The sequence below is a fragment of the Mobula hypostoma genome, chromosome 2 (assembly GCF_963921235.1).
Source record: "Mobula hypostoma chromosome 2, sMobHyp1.1, whole genome shotgun sequence".
Classification (NCBI taxonomy): domain Eukaryota; kingdom Metazoa; phylum Chordata; class Chondrichthyes; order Myliobatiformes; family Myliobatidae; genus Mobula; species Mobula hypostoma.
The window spans coordinates 225,097,074-225,120,461 of record NC_086098.1 but is presented as its reverse complement, the minus strand read 5'-3'; the positions used below and the strand labels follow the sequence as shown (position 1 = coordinate 225,120,461).

The following is a 23,388-nucleotide window of genomic DNA, read 5'->3' as shown; positions in this document are numbered from 1 at the left end:
TTGAGTATCCTGTGGCAAGTAGCTGCTTTCCTGCACCCACCTGCCTTTCCACCATGTACGAGATAGAAATGTGGCCGAATACATTCCACTTCCCTGGATGGGAGCAGCTCCACCATTCGAGAAGCTCACACCATCCAGGGCATGAAGCCCGACCTCCCAGCACGATCGGAAATGTTCACTCATAGCATGCTGTGGCCGAGGTCTGTTTTGTTTGTGAAATTTGATCTGCCATTTCTAAACCATCGTTCCCAAAGTTACAGCCTCTCCCAGCAGCAACGTTGATGGCCATGTGTACATGGACACATCACCACCCACAACACCCTTGCATTGCCAGTCCTTTGTCCAGGCTCGAAATGCTCGAACCCTTTACTGTGGCACTCAGGGATTTGAAGATATTTGTATCTGAAGGAACCATCCAAAGGGATGAATTACTTGGCTGATAATGCGAGTAGAGCATTATGTACACTTGCTGTAATTGAGTTTTTTGTTTATTTCTCACGTATTGTTGCCATAAATTTCATAATGCTGGTGATACTGAACCTGATTCTGTTATTCCTGAGTAAGGTGTAGTACGTAAATCCTACTCTCTGGTGTCTCACTTGGGAGTTAGTATGCTGTCCCAGTAATGCAATATTAAACTGTGTCCTATGGGCCAGCCTGGACTCTAACTCTGTATGGAGAAGAACAAGGAGCTCCTTGTATGCTGCCTGATGCTCCTCTTGGACCCAGAAATGTGTAGGAGGAATGTTGGACACTTGACCTCAAAGCTCCTTTAATCTTGTGGAGGAGACAGTTTATTGAAATTCCTTTTACCTAGGACACTGAGGAGCAGAGCAGGTGGCAGTTTTCAGAAAGTTGCAAAAACAACCGGGTTGTCATGGGTGACTTCAACTTCCCTAAATTGATTGGTGTAAAAGTGTAAAGGTTTAGATGGGACAGGATTTAAGTTTGCCGAGAGTGGATTCCTGGTGCACTAGAGGGGAGGCCATACTTCATGTAGTACAGTACTAGGCAATGAACCTGGTCAGGTGACAGATCTCTCAGTAGGTGAGAATTTCAGAGGTGGTGAAGCACGCCTCCCTGACCTTTAGCATAGCAATGGATAAGGATAGAAACAGACAGTATAGGATTTAATTGGGAAGATGAATTATGATCCCTTTGAGGCAGGGAAAGGCATGGTTGACCAGAAAGGTGGAACATCTAGTCAAGAGGAAGAAGGAAGCATACTTCGGTTCTGGAAGCAAAAAGGAAGCCATTTAGCCCTTTGAATCTGTGGCATCTCTCTCGATCTCATTTGTATTCTTCCTATTTCTTGGTCTTGCGTGCTCATTAGCTTCTCAGCAACTTGTATCAGGGGTATGTCCAGTATAATATATGCAGCCCCATTAACCTACCAGCTTGGGATCTGAGCAATCCCAGACAGCTGGAAGGGTGAACCTTCACCTACTCAATGCCCAAAGTCAGGATGGAGGAGACACGAGTCAGGAACTCAACTGGGTTGACCCTACACTGGTGAAAATATTGACTGTTTGCTATTAGTGGTAATTTAGCGGTGAACAGGCAACTTTGAGGAAGGGGAGAGTGGGGCGGGGGGAAAGCAGCTTAAGGTACATAAACATTCTTCACAACTTGTACCTTCTGGCATTGTCCAGACTGGCGTTGAGATCTGCAGTGTTTCTTTTCCCACTCTAGCTTGGATTGGGCTGTGAAAATGAAGGCACTCAGCCCAAAGCTGGGAGAGTAGGGTTGCCTTGTTCCCTTTCACCCCTGCCCTGGAAGAGTCCCTGTCCTAACACCTTACCTGATCCAGCTGACAGGGAGCTGTTCGTGTTTGTTCAGCCGCTGCCCAAAATAGCCACAGGCAGTCCACTTCCACCAGTGTCAGGAGGTTTCTACCCCTGGATCTGCTGTAACAACACACGTGCACATGTACCCCCATAATGCAACATGCCATTTAAACTTTTGCCTGTGCTCCAACACTCAAAGTTGTGCTGCATTTAATTTTTTAGGGTTTGTTCTCTTGGACCATTGACAGGATGCTGAGCTGAGAAATGGCAGATGGAGTTCAATAGAGAAAATTGTGAAGTGAGTTGCTGTGAAAGGTCACATTGGAAGGCAGAGTACAAGGCTGAAAGCAGGATACTTAGTGTGAAGAAACGGGGATCTTGGGGTTCCTGCACAAGCTGATAGGGTTGTTGAGGTGTATTGCATGTTGGCCTTTAAGGTAATAGATGGTTAGACCACACTTGGAATATCGTGTTCTGTTCTGGTTGTTTTGTTATAAGAATGATGTAGTTACTTTAGCGAGGGTGCAGAGAAGATTTACCAGGAAAGCTGCCTGGACTAGAGAACTTGTCTTATAAGGATAGGTCGAGTGAGCTAGGGCTTTTCTCTGGAGCAAAGATAGAGGTGAGAGGTATCTTGATAGAGGTTCACAAGCTAAGAGGCATAGATTGAATAGTGTGGAGATGTTTTCCAAGGGTGGAAATGATTTGATACAAAGTGGCACAATTTTAAGATCATTGGAGGAAAGTATAGAGGGGATGATAAAGTTATTTTTTTTTAAACAGAATTGTGGGGTTGTGGAATGCCCTGGCAGTAACTGGTGCTAGAGGCAGATAAATTCAGGAAAGTCTTAGATCCATAGATGGAAAAGTGGAAGGCTATGTAGGAGAGAAGTGTTAGGTTAATCTAAGAGTAGGTTAAAAGGTCAACACAACATGGGCGGAAGGGCCTGTACTGTTCTGTTGTTCTATGTACTCCTGGTTTTGTCTTTGACCATATGCTGGCAATGTGTAAAAGTGCACAGCTTTTCATTGTCTGCCCATCTGAATTTTGAGTGTTCTTTGACTAACCTGGCCTTCACTCTTCTCCCTTCCCAAGGACCGGTGACGATACCCAGGGGCATGGCACTTGCGGCACTCTCATATCAGAAGGACGGTCTGATCGGTGGCGTCACAAACCTCAACGAGGTGTTTTGCTCAGTCCCCGGCCGGCTCTCCCTCCTCAGCTCCACGTCGAAGTACAAGGTGACGGTGGCCGAGGTCCAGAGACGCCTCGCCCCACCCGAGTGTCTCAACGCCTCCCTTCTCGGGGGTGTTCTGCGAAGGTGAGTGGGCGTCAATGGTTAATTCATTCCTGTGTCCTGTTGACGGGGGCGGGGTGAACTACTTCAAAACTGAGGGATGCAACAGTACAAATGGGTATGGGCACGCATGAATGGTGCTGTGACATATCAAGTGAATGTGTGACACTGAATCAGTGAGCTGGCTTTGGAATGCTGTGGGTGATATGTGAAGAAAAGTTTCTTATCTTTCCTTTCCAGTCCTGATGAAGGGCCTCAGCCCACATCGGAACGACCAGCATGGTACTGCAGTGGTTAGCGTAATGCTGTCACAACACCAGCGATCTGTGTTCAATTCTGCTGCTGTCTGTGTAAGGTTTGTATGTGTGGGTTTCCTCCAGGTGCTCCAGTTTCCTCCCACACTCCAAAGACGTATGGGTTAGCAGGTTAATTGGTTAACCTGATTGGTTACTATGGGCGTTAGTGGGCGGCATGGGCCTAAGCGGCCTGTTACTATGCTGTATCTTTAAATAAACCCTTAAATAATCTTTAAATAACCTGCTGAGTTCCTCCCTGCACCACTCTTTGACTAATGTGCTCAATAGCCTGTGACATTTGACAGGTTTTACTCCCATCCGTAACCTGGACTACTGCCTGTACCGCAGGGCAGCGTCAGTCTGGATTCTAAAGACTTAACTGTAGGAGCTGAACTTGTGGACCCTGTTTGACTACTTTGCCTTGTAATATGTCAAGCAGCAGGGGTTTTGTGGTATCTGCGGAAAGGAAGACGATAATTTTTTAATTTTAGAGTTACAACATGGTAACAAGCTTAATGAGCACGTGCCACCCAACTAGCCTACTAACCCGTATGTCTCTGGAAGGTGGGGGAAAACTGCAGCACCCAGCGGAAAGCCCTGCCGTTGGGGGGGGGGGGAATATACAAACTCCACAGGCAGCGGCAGGAAGTGACCTCCCCCCGCCCCCCCCCACACACCCCCAGTTGCCTATGCTTCAATGGCATTATATTAACTGCTCTGTTATCATGCCTCACAAATGAGAGCTTTCTGCTCTTTGTAAAATGTTGTTCTTTGTGTTGGGGTGACGGGTCTCAATTTAACATGGTTCCAGGAGTGGTAACCACTAATGGGTGAATGTGTTGACCCTTGCCGGAGCGTGGGAGGGGATATGAATGCAGGCAAGAGCAAAAAGGGGGAGTTAATTCAAAATTGTCTTAAATGGAGGGATGGCTTTGGATCGGGAAATTGGGTTGTACAAGCAGTTCGACGGAGGTGTGACATTGCGTCACGGTCAGACCCTTCTACCTGTAACCCCACCACAGGATGCAGTATAACAGCAGAAGTAATAGACCCTATTAAAGGTGTGGTGATGTGTGTAGATTGAAAAACTGCAATGGACTGAGGAGCTTATGAAGGGTTTTTGCTAGTTTTTTTGGGTCAGCATTCTCCAGAACCAACCAGACAACGAGCTATACTTGTATTGCGCAGTGGGAAAGGAAATTGGCCATTGGGGGTCAATGATGCATTAGTTTAATCTTCCACTGTTCTCTAGATTGGACAAGATTCCATTAGATTGGAAGGAGCAAAGTGAACTCCGTTATTCAAGTAAGGTTGATGATGAAGTGGAGAAACAGCAGTTAGCTCAGTATTCATCTGGTGGGGGGGGTGGAATGTTAGAGACAATTATTAAAAGTTGTAATAGAGTACTGGGAAAACTAAAGGTAACTGGGCCAAGTCAACACGGTTTAGTGGAAGAGGTGTCACATTTGACCAGTTCATTAATTCTTTGAAGACATAACATGTGCTGTGGATAAATGAGAATGTCTTGATGTGCTGGGATTTCCAGATGCATTGATAAGTTGGAGCCTCAGAATTGTTGTGGGGAAATTAAAGATGGGGGTGCCGGAGGTGATGGAATGTGATGAGCATGTGAAATAGACAAGCGGGTTGAAGGAGCTCAGGGGCTGCAGCCTCTAATTCAGACATTCTGAGAACCACTGTCAGACCATAGTGAATGGGAAAGGGGTCAGGGGTCAGCAAAAAGGAGCTAAGGAGGTGCTTAGTGTCAGAGGGTGGTGGGCAAAGGATAATTGTGGCAGGGGGTGATGGTAGTGTGTATGATAGAAATCAAGGGTTTAAGATGAGGCCCCTGAGCAAATGCCACTGTGAGTTAGCCTGGGTGAAGGAGATTTGAAGTGAATCCAGGTATTTGTAGAAGATGGGAGTGTTTTTGACAATCACACCCAGGTGCTTGGATAAAGGTTTCATCTGCAGATCGGGTGGGCGTGGGGTGGATATAGTTGGTTAGTTTTTGAGAGTGGGAGTAGTGATGTGTGGTTAGAAACACGCCCGAGTTCTTTATAAAACCAGGTTTGCTGACAGTGGTGAACTTCAGCTGCTTGCCAGTGAGAGGGACAGAATCGGGGAACTGGTGGAGTCCAAAACAATGGTTTCAGTTGTTCCAATGTTTGCTTGGCTGCAGTTTAAACAGCTTTGGGACTGGGTGTTGGGCAAGCAGCCTGACAGGGTCGGACTGGTTGATCGAAGGGTGAATTAGTTGGACCTGGTTCACCACACTTGGGAGGCTGTACTGCCACTATTTCTGGCCCATTGAGTCCATCGATCATTGAGCATGCGTCAACACTAATCGTGTCATTTCCCGCATTCCCATTGACTCCCTCCAGACAACCACTCAACTACACATGAGGCACAATCTACAGCGACCAGTTATCTGACCAACCTCTGGTTGGGAGACAGTCAGCCTGGATCATAGATTAGCCTTTCTCCTCCTCGTTAATCAACACAAGCACACCTCAAGGATGTGTGCTTGGCCCGCTGCTTTACTCTCTGCACAGCCACGACTGTGTAGCTGTGCATACTTGAGCACCATCTGTAAATTTCGTGGCACAACTGCTGTTAGCAGAGTCTCAGATGGTGACGAGGAAGCGTACAGGAGTGAGAATGGCTGGTTGAGTGGTTTTGCACTCAACACGAGCAAGACCAAGAAACTGATCGTGAGCTTCAGGAAGGGGAAGTCAAGGAAATGCAGACCAATCCTCAAAGGGTCTGCAATGGAAAGGAGGAGCAGTTTCAAGTTTCTGGGTGTCAGCATCTTCATAGATCTAACCTAGATCCAAACTGTGGATGCATTTATGCTCTTATTTGGAGTTTGAGGCAATTCTGTATACAACCAAACATCCTAGCTAATTTCTACGCTTGCGTAGTGAAAATCCGGTTACATTGCTGTCTGCTGTGGAGGGGACAATGCATGGGATCAGAAAAAGCTGCAGGGGATTGTAAACTCAGCCAGCTCCATCATGTAAACTCAGCCACTCCACCTGGTCCTCCCCACTGTTGAGGACATCTTCAATAGGCGATGCCTCAGGATGATGGCATTCATCATTAGGGACCCTCACCATCTTGGAAATGCCTCTTCTCATTGCTACCATCAGGGAGAAGATCAGGAGTCTGAAGACACTCAAATGTTTTAGGAGCAGCTTCTTCCCCTCTGCCATCAGATTTCAGAACAGACCATGACCACTATTTTTATTTATTTATTATTGTAACTTAGTAATTTTTTGTGCCTTGCATTGTACTGTTCCAATCAATGAGAAGAGATTGGAGGTGTGGGTTGTAGAGGTGCCTTGCCCTATATATTTTAAAACAAAAGGCACACCAAGTCAGGATGTTGGGAACGGTGAGGGTGGAGTGTCTTGGGAGGAGTGTGGGACAACTAGCAGAAGGGTGTCGGGTTGGGAGCGTGTGGGTGCAGACACACCCGGTCCTGAGACACAAGGCAAAGTAATCTGATTCCAAACAATTGATTTATTGATGGTTATTGAAGACCTCTCTGGTCCTTCCTGCTCCCTCCCCTCCCCTTCCCCTTTTTCCCAACCATGATTCCCTACTCCCTGACCCCTTTTCCCTCGCAGTTCATGATAGAGACCCATATCAGAATCAGCTTCTTCATCCCTCGTGACATGAAATTTGTTTTTTTTTTGTGACAGTACTGTGTAATAGATAAAATTACAGTACTATACAGGTGGTGGTACAGGAGCCTCAGGACTCACACCACTAGCTTCAGGAAGTTATTACTTCTCAATCATCAGTCTTTGAACTACCAGAGGGAAGAACATCGCTCGCTCCATCTCTGAACTGTTCGCATAACCTATGAACTCACTTTCAATGACTCTTCATCTCATGTTCTCATTATTTATTAATTACTATTTCTTTCTTTCTTTCTCTTTGTATGTGCAGCTTGTGTCTTTTGTACACTGGTTGAACACCCAGGTTGGTGCGTTCTCATTGATTCTGTTATGGTTATTATTCCATTATGGATTTATTGAGTATGCCCGCAGGAAATTGAATCTCAGGGTTGTATATGGTGACATGTATGTACTTTGATAATAAATTTACTTTGAACTTTATTCTTGAAGTGTGCTCTTTAAATGGGCTGTTAGCAAATTTCAGAAATTTCCAGCAGGTGGCTGTGCTGTTTTTTTTAAATCACTAAAGTCTTGCTCTTGATGGGGATTTAACGCAGTCTCCAATACAGGAATATAAATAAGTGCTGAAAAGGCAGGGTTAGTTCCATCAACAAAACCAATCTAAGCAAATCATTCACTGTTGTCACTGGCTCAAATCCCAAGGGTCACAATCTAAGTATAATATAGCTGGATTTGGAGATTATCTTTTGTGCTGCAAGATGCATTCCCGAGGAAGTTTGATGAACAACACAATTACAGATGTGTTTGAATAGCAGATCAATGTTGGCAGGGGTAGTTAAAGTATATGAGAAGGCAGTAGGTTGGGCTGATATGCAAGCGTGATAGGCCTTGTCCTGTTTTTTTTTGAATTCCTATGCTCTTAGTCACTACCAGTCAGAGTGGTGTATTTCAATAGAACACTTTTCTTATGAGGCTTGTCTGGTATTTCACAAAGCTGACACAGCAGCCAAAAAGTGTGAATTGAATTAGCAGCTCTTCATATTTTGGGGTGGAGGGGGAAGGGTGGAATGTTGCTGAGGATTGGTGGAAGTTGCAATAATCCTCAGCTACATAAAACTGAGGTGTTGGAGAGTGGGTCCGTGTGGAGCAAGTGCATCAAGTGCACAGTTAGCTCGGTTGCTCTGTGTGTGTGTGTGTGTGTGTGTGTGTGTGTGTACCTGTTTTTGCACAAGTGGGCTCCCTGGATGGAGGCTGAAAGTGTGACCAAAGTGTAAAGACACACTGTATGGTTTTGCTCAGAAAGAGAACTTTGCCAAAGTTGTGGAAGTCAAGGTTAACTGGGATACCTATCTGAACTGTAGTTTTAAACAGTCACTCCCAAACCCACAGCCTCTGTCAGCTGAAAGTAGATGGCGGTAGTGCCAGCAAAGCTGGCAATACCCCCATGATCACCCAGGTGGGAGAGGAGCAGTGTGCATTCTACAATCTTTCTCTTCTCTTTGACACAGCAATAGTTTCAAAGAACTGGATTGCTCCCAGTGTCATCAGTGTTCTGTAAGAAGGGAGGGGAAAAATCTGGGAAACAGTCCGGTCCTTTAAACATTTGTGGTAGGAACAATTAATCAGGAAGTGAAATGCAAATAACCTGGGGAAAACTAATCAGAATCAGATTTATTATCTGACAAATGCTATGAAATTTGTTATGCTGCAGTAGTGCAGAGACATATATATTAACATATTGCTCTAAGTTGCAATAAGAAATGTATAAAATAGATATAAATACAAATAAATTAGTAAATGCAAGTGGACTTTTCCAACTGAGGTTGGGTGAGACTCTAATTAGAGGTTATGGGTTAATGGTGAAAGGAGAAATATTTAAGTGGAACCTGAGGGTTAACTTCACTCGGGGTGGTGAGAGTGTGGAACGAGCTGCCAGTGGATGCAGGCTCGATTTAAGAAGTTTGGATAGGTACATGGATGGGAGAGGTAGGGAGGGCGATGGGCCAGATGCAGGATGATGAAACTAGAAAATAGTTTGACATGGATTAGATGGTCCAAATGGCCTGTTTTGTGCTGTAATGCTCTATGACTCTAGTGCAGAAAGAAGATCAAAGCAGTGAGGTAGTGTTCAAGGACTCGTGGACCATTCATGGGTCCCTGACTAAATAGGCATGGAATTGAGAATAAATCATAGCATTTTCTTGGTGCCCTTTGTGCATAGGTCAGCTGCTGGGTAGTAAGGAGAAAGCTACTTGGGTGGAGGGATCGGCAGTTGGAAACCTTGTGGTGATGGAGACGTCAGTCTCAGTGCATTAACTTTGCATAAAGCCAGGGGACTTCCATGTGCTGTGCTAGTGCAGGGCTTGAGGAGGAAAGCTAGTAAAGTTTGGGCTGAGGATTAGGAAGGGTTAATGTTATGGAATGGGAGGAATCTATATATGGGCTGAGGATGAGATGTGATTAGTGGGGAGGCAGGTTGTTGGAAGCCTTGATTTGGGTAGCTGGGGTTAGATTAGATGAGTGATGGAGAGAAGCTGAAAGGGAAGACATAACTTCCTGGGCCGAGTTGTCAAGACTGGATTAAGACCAGTTTAGGGAGATTCTAATTCACATAACTAGTGAAAACAGCAGCACCACAGAACCTGATTGGTTGGCATATGCCTTGTGAGGTATGGGTTGGATGAAAGTGACGTCTGTAATAATGCTTAAAGCAAGGGTTGCTCTGAGAAGGAAATCATTCCAGCACGTCTGATGAAAGCAAGTGCAATGGGCAGGAAATGTTTGAGCAATTTGATACTACCCAGAAAACTACCTCAAAGCATGTAGCCCATGGAGTGCTGCATAAAGTTGTCTGAAATTCTGACTCGTTAATGACGAGGTGACGTTAAGCAGATGGACTTCTGATTGTATTTTATGGAACAAAAATATCAACTTGTTGCCTGTCATACATAATGAACAGCATTAGCCTGAAGGCCGAGCAAACCGAGTGGCAAATAGCCATTGTGCTTTAATAACAGTTCAAAGAGACTGCTGCTTTTGAAGGCGAGAAGTTGGGTTGGTGCAGTTGGCACAATTTTGAAACCTGTAAATAATGTGAAACTTGCAAATAAAGAAGAGTAGGAAGATTATAAAAGGAAGATTGTATAATATTGCAACCTCCTGTTGGCATTGGCACATGAAATGCAATAGAAGGGCCTGGGTTAATGCTTTGATTGGACAAATGAAAAAGGACATGTGGGTTGCAGCAACCATTTAGGCCAGCACGGTACAGCAATGGTTAGCACAACACTTTGCAGTACAGGTGACCCGAGTTCAATTCCCATCACGGCCTCTAAGGAGTTTGTACCATCTCCCTATGACCGGTTTCCTCCCACAGTGCAAAGGTTAATTGATCATTGTAATTGTCTCATGATTAGGCAAGGGTTAAATCGGGATTGCTGGACAGCATGGCTCGAAGGGCCAGAAAGGTCTGACTCTGCACTGTAGCTTTATAAATAAATAAATTCCAGGATCACTGGACTCAAAGTTACTTTTCCCCCAAGCTGTCAGGCTGATCACCTCCACCCCTCTCCTCTATGTACACATCACCTAATGTCACTTGAAGTACATATAATCAGTCTGCATACTGATTAGAACAGTTACTTGTACATTGTGTTTTGTAGGATTGTTTTTCTATTTGTGTTCTTTATACTTTATTGTGCTTGTTATGCTGCATCGGAACCAGAATAACAATCATTTCGTTCCCCTATACATAAGTGTACTGAAGAATGACAATAACATCTTGAGTAGGCAAAGTGGAGTTTGTCCTCTGAACAAAGATAGGGTGTTGAATAAAAGAACCTGATTGGCATAGGAATGAGAGAAAATGTAAAGAAATTACAATAACTTAATAGGATTTGGAATGGGGCCCGGCTAATAAAAGATCATTGATAAAAAGAGAGAAGTGTTGAAAGGCAGGGGAAATGGGATGAATTAATCTCTGAAGGAACTTCCTTAAAGTTTACATATGGCAGGATCTGTTGTTTGGGTTTAAACTTCATTTTCTATCTTGATCATTTGAGAGGACCAAAATGTTCTCTGAAACAACCCTGTCATGTCTTCATTTAGAAGTAACTGGCCTGAGGAAGGGAATGGATTCTGACCGGGGCTTGTGAATTATTATGGGAGAAAGGTCGTGTGGAGCAGTGATCTGTAGGGTCAAAGGGTCTGATTCTGTGCTGTAAAATTCCCCCGAGCAGTCTGGGTTGCATAAAGATCCTGAGGCGTTTCAAGTGGGGTCAACATAGAGGGCAATAGGTAAAGCCTAGGTAGTTCTAAGGTAGGGACATGTTCAGCACAGCTTTGTGGGCCAAAGGGCCTGTATTGTGCTGTATGTTTTCTATGTTTCTAACCAGTCAGTTACAGACAGAATCTCCCCAGGTCGGTATCACAAAATCCCTTAACATGTGAACTTTTGTTGATCGGTTGCCCATTGTTCTGGGAAAATGTGATGCTCTTGAGCTTTCATCAGAAAAATAGCGAACGTTCTGCTGGGGTGGCCATTGCTTTGACTGTTTTGGTTAGTGTTTGTGGTCCTGGATAGATATGAAAAGATACAATCAATGCATGTGGGGTTAGTGCAAAAGATAGTGCTACGGTAAAGATCAGCCGTGATCTTGCTGTGAGGGCAGGCATGAGGGGCTGAGTGGCCTCCTGGCTCTTACATTTTTATTCTGTCCTTCCTTATCACTTGTGCATTGACAGCGCTCAGTTTTCGTTGCTAATCCGCTATCACTTGTGTAAATGTGGATATAGATTGAACATGAAACAATTTGGGGCCCTTTGGCTCATAATGTTGTGCGAACCTTTTAACTGACTCAAAGATCAGTATAACACTTCCCTCTCACATAGCCCTCCATATTTCTTTCATTCGTGTGCTTATCTTAAGAGTCACTTCAATGCCCCTAATATATCTGCCTCTATCACCATCCCTGGCAGTGCATTGCAGGCACCCACCACTCTTGCTTACAAAAAACTGGCATCTCCCCTAAACTTTCCTCCACTCACCTTAAAACGATGCCCTCTGGTACTAGCCATTGTTGTCCTGGGGGAAAACACCTTAAAAGTTGCCTCTCGTCCTCCTTTACTATGAAGAGAAAAGCCCGAGCTAGTGATTAACCATTTTTTGAAGATCCTCCTATTATTCTGCAAGGCAAGTGTGAGCAGAGATAGAGGACACGAGCTGATCTTGGTGCTATAGTTGGGTCTGGTTTCATGAGTAGAATGTGTTGCTTTGTGATAAGGCTGTCGGCTGCTAGTTTTGGTCATTCCCTCTATCATGGGTTTACTGAGCCCAACTTATGATGAGGTGAGGTGGACTGGCAGCATAGTGGCACATTCTGAGCCCCACAGGGCAGAAGGGGGAGAGTCCAAGCTCACCTCTTGTGAAATGGCACAAACTTTGTGGCATTCAGAAATAAACCTACAAAATTGCTTTACCTGCAGAGCGAAGTCAAAAAATGGAGGAAGGTCGTTACGGGAAAGGCTTGACAAGATTGGTTTAAACCTTCCTGCTGGGAGACGAAAAGCAGCCAATGTGACCCTACTGACTTCTCTTGTGGAAGGTACGTCGGTCTCATTATACTTACTTTGGAATTGAACGCCTGGGCAATATCTCTGCTCTGAGGTGAGCCCATTTCCCAGGATCTTCCTTGGGAACGTTCCTGACTAAACACTGACCCGGACAGAGCTCGTGTTCATATAGAACACGGAACAGTACAGCAGAGTACAGGCCCTTTGGCTCACAGGGTTGTGGTGATCCTTTTAACCTACTCTAATATAAATCTAACTCTTTCCTCCCACATAGCCTTCCATTTTTCGTGTGCCTGTCTCTACCATCACTCCTGGCAGTGTGTTCCATGCACCCATCTCTGTAAAATAAAAACACTCCTGACATTCCTCACCACCGCCCCCCGACCCCCGCATATTTTCCTCCAAACACTTTAAAGTAATGCCTTCCCTTACTGGCCATTTCCGCTCGGGGGTGGGGGGAGATGCTGTCAATTCTATCAATGCCTGTTATACACCTCTATCAGGGCACTTCTTATTCTTTGCTTCAAAGAGAAAAGCGCTAACTCACTCAACATATCCTTAAGTAATAATCTCAATCTAGGCAACATCCTAGTAAATGTCCGCTGCACCTTCTCTAAAGCTTCCATATCTTTCCTGTAATGTGACCGGAACTGAGCACAACACTCCAAGTATGGTCGAACCAAAGTTTTGTAGAGCTGAACGTTATCTCACGGCTCTCGAACTCAATCCCCGATTAGTGAAGGCCAACACACCATGTGCCAACTTAACCAAGGTGATATACCTGCATGGCAGCTTTGAGGGTTGTGGACCACAAAATCCTTCTGCTCCTCCACACTGTTAAGAATCTTGTATACCTTTATCAAAATGTTCCGTCATTCTCCTGTGCTCCAGAGAATAAAGTCCGAACCTATTCGACATTTCCCTGTAACTCGGGTCTTCAAGAGCCGGCAACATCTCTGTAAACTTATGGATATTTTTCCTGTAGGCAGGTGACCAGAACTGCACATAATACTCTAAATTTGGCCTCAGCAACATCTTGCATAACCTTACCATAACATTCCCAACTCCTGTATTCAATACTCTGATTTATGAAAGCGCTCTTTACAAACCTATCTATCTGTGACACCACTTTCGGGGAATTAAAGATCTGTACTACTACACCCTATATCCTATAGACCTACACCCAAGTCTAGGATCTGCCTGTTGCCAATTCGATGTAATACTTTACCCCTAGGGGAAGCTGTGCACCTCGCCCGTGATTTTGGTTACGTCTGTGAGACCGAGTTCCCCGCGAAAGCAGCGGCAGAGTACCTGACCCGACAACACATAGACCGGAATGAAATCGCCAGCCGGAAAAGCATGCTCCTTGCGGCCAAGTAAGTTTTGCCTCTTGAGATGGTGGGCAGAAATGGGACATGAGGTTTGAAATGTCTGAACGATTAAATTAGAACAACCTTTCCTGACACCTGTGTGCTGGTTGAGTGGAAGTCCTATGGTGAGGAAATGGTACTCAGAGGGAATATCAGTGATGCTTGCCAACATTTTGAGAATGGGCTGAGGGGGCCGTAATTCGTTTGGATTCATCCTGAGCAGGAGATGCCTGGGTAAATATTCACATCGATGGGTGGGTCCTGGATCAGCCTAGCTGTGGTGAAGGTAGTTCTGGAGTGCAGGCCTTCAGCATCGGTCTAGTTCTATAGTCTTTGCTGTATCTAGTGCTCTCAAGTATTTCTTGATATTATGAAAACTGAACTAAATTGGTTGAAGACTGGCTTCTGCGATGATGGGGATCTCGAGGAGGTCGAGATGGATCATCCACTCAGTACTTGCCGCTGAACATGTTTACGAATGCTTCCGCCTCGTTTCCCGCACCGGCACTCGGGTGCTGGGCCTGGGTCAGACCCTCTGGAATGATAACGGCGAGGAATTGAAAATTGCTGACCCTTTCTACCTCCGATCCCCCGACGAGGGCAGGGTCATGGACGTCCGGCTTCCTTCTCCTGAAATTAATAATCAGCACCTTGGTCTTGCTGATGTTGAGTGAGATTTTCAATTTCCCTCCTATATGTGGATTTGTCACCCTTTGATTCAGCCAATGACAGCGGTATCCTCAGCAAACTTGAATATGGCATCGGAGCTATACTTCGCCACAGTCAGAAGTGTAAAACAAGTAGAGCAGGGGTCTAAGCACACAGCCTTGTGGTGCACCTGTGCTGATGGTGGTTTGGCGGAGATGTTGTTCCCAATCTGAGCTGACTGGGGTCTGCAAGTGAGGAAATCGTGGATTCAGTTGCACAAGGAGGTGTTGAGACCAAGGTCTTTGAAGCATATTAGTTCTGAAGGGATGATAGTATTGAATGCCAAGCTGTAGTCGATAAAGAGCATCCTGATTTATGCATCTTTGTTGTCTAGATATTCCAGGATTGAGTGAAGACCCAATGAAATGGCATCTATGGTTGTCCTGTTGTGATGGTGGGCAAATTGAAATTGATCACAGTGACCAACCTCTCGAAGCACTTCATCTCAGTGGCTGTAAGTGCTACTGGATGATGGTCATTGAGGCTGGTTCTTCTTAATCACCAATATAACTGAATACTGCTTGAAGCAGGTGGGTACCTCAGACTGCAAAAGCCAGAGGTTAAAGGTAACAGTGAACGTTCCAGCCAGTTCATCAGCACAGGTCTTTGGTACAGCCAGCTGGACTGCCTTCCATGGGTTCACCCTCCTGAAGAATGCTCTCGTGTCGCCCTCAAAGATGGAAATAGCAGGATCATTGGGGGCTGTAGGAGTTCGTGAAGGCTCCTTCATGTTTTGATGGTCAAGGCAAGCATAGAAGGCATTGAGCTCATCTGGGAGTAAAACCTGGTCACCTATGTTGCCTGGTTTCACTTTGTAGGAGATGATGGCATTCAAGCCCTGTCACAGCTGTTGAGCATCCTTCATTGATTGAAATTTGGTCCAGAATTGCCACTTCACATGTGAGGTGGTTATGTTTTTTTTTTGGAGGTCATACCTAGACATCTTGTATTTTACTTGGTTGTCAGACCTGAATGCAACTGACCTGGCTCTCAGTAGGTTGTGGATCTGATAGTATATCCAGGGCTTCTGGTTGGGGGAGACCCTGAATTATTTTGTGAGGACACACTTGTCTGTGACTCTATTTGTAAAGTCCATGACAACCATGGTGTATTCATTCACATCCTCTGAGATCTTGAATGTGGCCTAGTCCACTGCCTTGAAGCAATCCCATAGCTGCTCCTCTGCGTCCCACAGCTGCCTCTTAGTTTTCCTTGTGTCTGGAGTCGTGCTCTTTAGCCTCTGCCTGTTTGCTGGTAGGAGGAGGATAGCCAGACCAGATTTCCTGAAATGCAGTCTAGAGGCGGGATTCCTAATCACAGTATAACAGTGGTCAAGTACTGCATGTTGGGGCCCCTTGTGCTGGAGGCGACATGTTGGTGATATTTGGGCAGAGATTTCTTCAAAAAGCCTGACTGAAGTCCCTGACAATGATTTGAAAGGTGCTGGGTAGGCTGTTTCTTGTCCGTAATTGCAACAGTCAATACGTCGACAGCTGTATGTGAACTGAGGTCAGGATCACTGAGGAGAACTCCCTTGGTAAGTAGAATGGTCAGCACTTCATCCTAAGATGTTCCAGATTGGGAGAACAAGCGTGTGAATGAGAGGGAAAAGCAGCTGATAAGAACAGGCATGTTAGCAGAAAACCAGTATGGGTTCAGAAAGGGAAGTTGTGTTTTCCTAAAATGGTGGATTTCTATGAAGAGGTAACTAAAATTTATGATAATAGGGCAGTTTATATCATTTACTTGGATTTTCACAAGGCTTTTGACAAGGTACTCCACAAGAAGTTAATAATCAAATTACAGGAGGTAGAGATTCAGGGTAAGGTGTGAATGGGTGCAGAATTGGCTCAAAAACAATGAGTTATGGTGAGAGAGGTACAGTTGACGTTTCGGACCGAGACCCTTCATCAGGATTTCCTTGTGTTTGAGTTATAGGGAGAGGATCATTTTCATACCTAGAAGATGTTAAAAGAGGGGTTCCACAGGGATCAGTTTTAGGGCCACTGCTGTTTTTAATTTACGTTAACAATACAAGTGCATAATAAATAAACTAGTAAAGTTTGCCGATGACACAAAATTAGGGGGACGGGCAGATAACATTCAGGCAGCAAAATCAATACAGTTCGATCTGAACAAAATCAGATATGGGTAAATGGCAGACGAAATTTATTGTGAGTAAAAGTAAACTATTTCATAGAAAATGGAAATATTAATATAGATATATGGGGGGGGTGTCTTGACTTGGAAAGTGCACTGTATGAGAAGGATTTGGCATTCTGGTAGACTCATCACCATCACATCTAGACAATGCACAGACGCAATTTGGAAAGCTAATGGAAAGTTGGGCTCTATAATATGCTCAGTGACATTCAAGTCCAGAGACACTCTGCTTAAGCTGTATATCGCACCTGTGACGCCACACCTTGGGTACTGTGTACAATTATGGTCTTCATATTTTGTGAGGGATCTGAAGGCACTGGAGAGAGTTCAGAGAAGGGCAACTAGACTCATTCCAGGTCTGCAGGGTATGGACTATGAAGAAAGATTGAAAGACTTGCATCTTTCTTAGCTCAAGTAGATGTAGAATGAAAGGAGACATGATAAAGTGTATGTGAAGAGCAAGAGTTGTGTGAGAACAGGACCAATCAGGTATGATGTGGAAATGTGTGCATGGAGTCCGAGGAGGTATTTCATGAATACTTTGCTTCAGTATTCACCAGGAAAAAAGACTTTGGCAATTATGGGAATGACTAACAGAGGACTGAAACACTTGAGCATAAAGACATTAAGAAAGAGGATGTGCTGGAGCTTTTGAAAAGTATTAAGTTAGATAAATTGCTGGGACTGGACAAGATATACTCCAAGTTACTGTGGGAAGTGAGGGAGGAGATTGCTGAGCCTCTTGAGATCTTTTCATCATCAATAGAGATGGGAGAAGTACCGGAGGATTGGAAGGTTGCAAATGTTGTTCCCTTGTTCAAGAAAGGGAGTAGAGATAACCCAGGAAATTATAGACCAATGAGTCTGACTTCAGTGATGGGCCAACTGTTGAAGATCCTGAGGGGCAGAACTTGCGAGCATTTGGGGAGGCATAATGTGATTATGGATAGTCAACAAGGCTTTGTCAAGGGCAGTTCGTGCCTTACAAGCCTGATTGAATTCTTTGAGGATGTAACAAAATGCATTGAAGGTAGAGCAGTAGATGTAGTGTATATGGATTTCAGTAAGGCATTTGATAAGGTTCCCCATGCTAGACTCCTTTAGAAAGTAAGGAGGCATGGGATCCAGGGAGACCTTGCTTTGTGGATCCAGAACTGGCTTGCCCACAGAAGGCAAAGGGTGGTTGTAGATGTTCGTATTCTGCATGGAGGTCGGTGGCATTTGGTATGTTGACCTTCATCAACCATGGGATTGAGTTCAAGACCCGTGAGGTAATGTTACAGCTATGTAAGACCTTGGTCAGGCTTCACCAGGAGTACTGTGCTCAGTTCTGGTCACCTCACTACAGGAAGGATGTGGATACTATAGAGAGACTGCAGAGGAGATTTACAAGGATGTTGGATGGCATACCTTATGAGAACAGGTTGAGTGAACTTGGACTGATGGAGGACGAGAGGTGACCTGATAGAGGTGTACAAGATGATGAGGGGCATTGATCATGTGGATAGCTAGAGGCTTTTCCTTTGGGCTGAAATGGCTAACACAAGGAGCATAGTTTTAAGGTGCTTGGAAATGGGTATTGACGGGATGTCTGGAGTAAGTTTTTGACACAGTGGTGGGTGCGTGGAATGCACTGCCGGCGGCGGTGGTGGAAGTGGATTCAATAGGGTCTTTTAAGAGCCTCTTAGATAGGTACATGGAGCTTAGGGAGGTAGAGGGCTTTGAAATTCTTGGCAGTCTGTAGAGTAGGTTACATGACCCGCACAACACTATGGGCCAAAGGGCCTGTAATGTGCTGTAGATTTCTATGTTCTATGTGTAAGTAAGGTGGGTGCCAGCTGCTACCTCAAAATTAATCCATCAGTGAGGACACGGGGCCATCGGTGGAGACAGGTTAAAAGGAGAATTCAGACTAACATCAGGACACACTTTACATGGCGAATTGTGGACACATGGATAAAAACTACCTAGCTCTGTAGTTGAGAGTGCCCTAGAGACTTTAAAATCTAAAGTCAATAATTATTTCAACACTATGTGAATAGGAATTTGGCAAGCAACACACATCCTGACGAAGGGTCTCGGCCTGAAACGTCGACTGCACCTCTTCCTAGAGATGCTGCCTGGCCTGCTGCGTTCACCAGCAACTTTTATGTGTGTTGCTTGAATTTCCAGCATCTGCAGAATTCCTGTTGTTTAGGAATTTGACAAACTTTGTTAGGCTGAATAGCCTGTTCTTATCAAAAAAAAAAATTCTAATGTTTTAAAAACCATTATGTCTGAGCTCTACAAAGATTTTATCATGAAACACTGATCCCCACTTTTTGCCTTCTCTAAATTGGTCCAGTCCTTCCGGTGTTTTGAGAATCCCTTGGGTCTTACTGATGTATCTAGTATGTCTGAGATGAGCCATGTCTCTGTGAGACACAAGGCAGCAATTCCCCATTTCCCTCCGATGCAGCAAATGTGTTCTTGGACCCTCAGTCTTGTTCTCCAGTGATTGTACATAGAATGAATTAACAATTGTCCCTTTCTTTTCTGTTTGCAGGCAAATCTTTAAAGAGTTCATGGACATGTTGACTCAGGATCGGTCGCCCCTGGGAAATGCCCGGCCCAGTCCAATCCTGGATCCTGAAATCCAGAGCTGCCTGACCCACTTCAGCCTCATCACGCATGGCTTCGGGAGCCCTGCCATATGCGCTGCCATGTCCTCGCTGCAGAATTACCTGAACGAAGCGGTGAAGGCCTTGGACAAAGTGTATATGGCCAACAGTGGCCAGAACTCCCAGGACAACAACCCAAATAAAACTGTGGACAAAGATGAAAAGCACAGGAAATGAGCTACTGGCCCTGAATCCATGGACTTTTAACCCTCCTCTCCCCTTCTTTGTCTCTGGGACAACCTGAACTTCCTCAAACCAGCAACAGCAATGGCACCCAATAGCCAAAGGGCTGGACTAAACTCCTGCTAATTTTGATTTGCAGGGCTGCAGATATGCACTATGCCTCCACGATCAACCATTTTATTCATGCTCCAGGTATCAAATCCGTTTGGCACCTCCAACATCATGTGACTCTGGGCAGGAGGTCACTTTTGCTGGGGTAACTGTCAATGAAACAGCCATGCTTCCATTGCCAGAAGTTTATTGAAGGCCTCAGCCCTAAGGTATATTCTACTTGAGCACCTCTCCCAAAGCAGGGTCAGTTGCATTGTACCCCTAAGCACTGACTCCAAGCTTCTTCCCCAACTGTGATTCCAGCTTTGTTGTATGTGTTGGTGAATCTGCAGGGGGAGAAGAGGAGAAGCTACTGCCCTATGATGAAGCCATAAGTTTAGTTTTTAGGGCCCTTTTACTTGCACTGTACCTGGCAAAGCTGTCTCCCAGTAACTTTGCTGACTTTTCCCAGATAGTAATAAGCAGAGCGACTCCCAGCTTCGCTAACATCAGGGACAATGAGACGGAGCCCTCGAGGAAGATGGGAAGACACGCCTAAATGGTGTCACATTGTTGGAAGAGGGCATGTAGTCACAGGATCTTGCTGTGATGCCTGTGGTTAGAAGCTGTCCTGTCTGTCTTTCTGGGTCTAAAGCCCAGAAAGCTGACATGAACAGTTTGCTGGACATTAGTATCTTAGGCTGGGCCACATGTTTATTTGCTAACACACAGGGGCTCCCCAACATGCTTTACTTAAGATATAGGTTGTGTTCAAAAACACCTGGAGGAAAGCAGAATGATGTTTCATGCTCTCCATTTACTGCTAGTTGACTTTTGGTACCCTGAGCACTGGAGACCAAGCAGATTGAACTTTTTTGAGCAGTTCGATGCCAGCTCCTATTATAGACCGAATCCGCAGCCCATTCAGGTCAGGAAGGAGGGTTTTCTAGTCTTCAGTACTTTCTTGGATCTCTTCTCATTGCACCCCACTGGGTTTAATCAGTCCCTTTGGACAGCTTACTTGGTGGGCTTTAGTCAGGGACTTGCAATTTAACTGTGCTCTGAGCACATTTCCAATGCCCATCATTTGGGTGCTGTGTAAATGTGAACTCTCTTCACTTCCATCCAGTTACAAAGTCATTCTCAGTTGGACTCCTTTTGGAGCAGACCAAATCCATTCCTTACAACAAAATTTAATGGTCTGTTTTGAAAGCTCTGCCAAGGCCAAGGTGGGAAGTGTACATGTATCGGCAGGGTAGCTCAGTGTGCAATGCTGTGCCAGCGACTCTGTTAATAACACAGCTTAAGTTCCATTGCTCACATTGTAAGGTAGGTTCAATCTTTTTAATTGACTCTTGTTCCACAGGTGGAGCAGGCTTGGAATTATTTTAAAACAAAGTCAGCATGTTTGAGCAAGAAAATACAGATGAAATTATTGAGAAGTACTTGAGAGGGGTGTTAACCTACTTACATAAACTGGTTAGGGCAGTCTGGCTAATATATCTAGCTGAGGAATACAATACAATCATGTACAAGTATATTTTCCTGCAGTTTTATAATGTGAGTAACTAATTTTCATAGTAATTTCTGAGTCTGCCACTAAATCTTAAATTTCGGCTATTAAACCTGATCTCGCAGAGCTGAGAGAACAGCTACACAGCTCACTGCTGCTGCTAACACAGTCTGGAAGGAGATGGTAGCCAAATGCCCTCCTGCTTGCTGCTTGTGTGAAAAGGAGATGTTGAACTGGGACTGGATTGAAGCTTTGTCTAAAATTCCTGTTTTGATGGAGCTGACTTTAAAGGGATTAACACCTCTGAGCCAAAGACCAAGCATCTGAAAGTATCTCAGGAAGAGCCTCTCCAGTTTGGTTTTAATTCTGGCTAACAATGATCTTCCAGGCTTATAATGACCATTGCAATGGCGATGCCCACAGTCCAGGCTTGTGGTTCTCAAAAGCAAGTCAGATGCACCTGTCTCTACGCTGATCAAAGTGCTGACTGACCTGTGACAATTCTGACAAGTCTGCAGGTGGAAGTCTGCTCAACTCTGCTACTGACCTTGCCGGATGATCTTGCGTGCCCTCTGGATTGTCAGCTAAACATTTGTTGTCTGGAGGCCAAACTCTGCCCAGTTACAAACCTACTTGAAAATTGGGTATCGACACACTCGTATTTTAAGAGAGTCTTTAATCAGTCTTTGGGAGAGTTTCCTTTACAGGGTAAAAAGGGAACAGTGTTTTGAATGTACATATTTATTTATGTGTAATTTAATGGGTAATGTAAATATGGTGCAACTTTGAAACCTTTTTTAAGAAAAGCTCGTTTACCTCTTGTAAATAGGGTTTAGTCTTCCCATTTTCCTGTTATTATGGAGAAGTGTTTCCCTGGTAATGGGTAAGCTAGGATATAACTCCTTTCGTGTTCCTGCACAGTTACAAGAAGAAACACAAAACAGGGTATTAATGTCTGCTTGAATGTGTGTTCTTCCTCAAAACTCACCTGACTCTTCTGGCGGTTGGGAGGGGTGGGGGGTTGTGGAGAAAGCAATAATTATTCTTGGTGTGAGTTGTAAGGTACTTTCTGTAAATCCAGTGGGTCAGTTTTCTTAAAACTTTTGTCAGTGAATTTTAAACGGATGGATGTCTAGATGCAGCTTCTGAAGTGTGGATTTGGTGTCTCAGTTCTGTAATATAATGTCAAATGAGAAAGAATAAAGATAATATTCTGAATTTAAACCAGTGTCTGCTCACCTGTCTGGCCTTTCCTTCTGTAATTTGGGACTGAGAATTGGGTCAAATCAAAGACCAGTGGGGGCACATGTGAGTTTGATCCCAGCTCTCATGTTGACCCAGCTGCTGTTTCTTTTGAAGGATAGTGGGGTAAATGGAAACTCAATGGCCACTCCAAAATTAAACCCTTGAGCTTCTGGTGATCCTTAGCCTCCCACTAGTTAAGTTTCTGCTTGGAAGCGAATACAGTTAATGTGGTCTAGGAAGGTCTTGACTTTGGGAAGCATGCGTGTGAGACCTGTTCAGGATTTCTTGCATGTTTTATCTATTGCAAAGTTGCAGGGGTGGGCCTCATTGACCCTGGTATTCTTGTTGCCTTCTCAGCAGAGCAGGTTAAAGTTTGGAACACCAGATAGCTGACGTTTCTATTTAAAATTACACGTACTTCCAAAGTAATTCTTGAACCTTCAGGCTTCTGTACCTCATGCCTATTGGTAGCCGTGAGAAGACGGCGTAGCCTGGATGGTGGGGATCTGTGGCTGTGCCTACTGTAGATTCTACCAATGTGGGAAGGGGTAGTAACTCCAGATAAATCAATTAAGGCCAGTTTCATTGATCTTTAGGGCAGTACATTCACAGCAACTTCCAATCATTTTGAAATTGCTCCAGGTAAGACTCCAGCTATGATTCAAACCCAGGGCTGGCTCTTGCTTTAAGTGTAGTAACTTAACGCTCTGACCGCAGTTGGTGCAAAACCCTGCTGCCCTTGAAAGTGGTTAAGCTGTTTCAGTCACAAGGTGAATGCATTCCAAGGGATTTTGACCGAAATTGCTGAAGCAACAGATTTCAGTGTTGGTTAATGATGATTCATTGAATGTTCATGG

At 44.7% G+C, this 23,388-nt stretch overlaps 1 protein-coding gene across 2 annotated transcripts in view; it reads left to right on the top strand.

The window, feature by feature from the left end:
- Nucleotides 1-22,454, top strand: part of tfap2c (transcription factor AP-2 gamma (activating enhancer binding protein 2 gamma)) — a 58,700-nt gene extending 36,246 nt beyond the window's left edge. For both annotated transcript variants that reach the window (XM_063041552.1, XM_063041551.1), the window contains exons 4-7: nucleotides 2,884-3,109; nucleotides 12,513-12,631; nucleotides 13,834-13,975; nucleotides 19,386-22,454. In XM_063041552.1, coding sequence (XP_062897622.1) covers nucleotides 2,884-3,109; nucleotides 12,513-12,631; nucleotides 13,834-13,975; nucleotides 19,386-19,677 — 779 coding nt within the window. In that variant the 3' untranslated portion in view covers nucleotides 19,678-22,454. The remainder of the gene's footprint in view (nucleotides 1-2,883; nucleotides 3,110-12,512; nucleotides 12,632-13,833; nucleotides 13,976-19,385) is intronic.
- The last annotated feature ends 934 nt before the right edge of the window (nucleotides 22,455-23,388 follow it).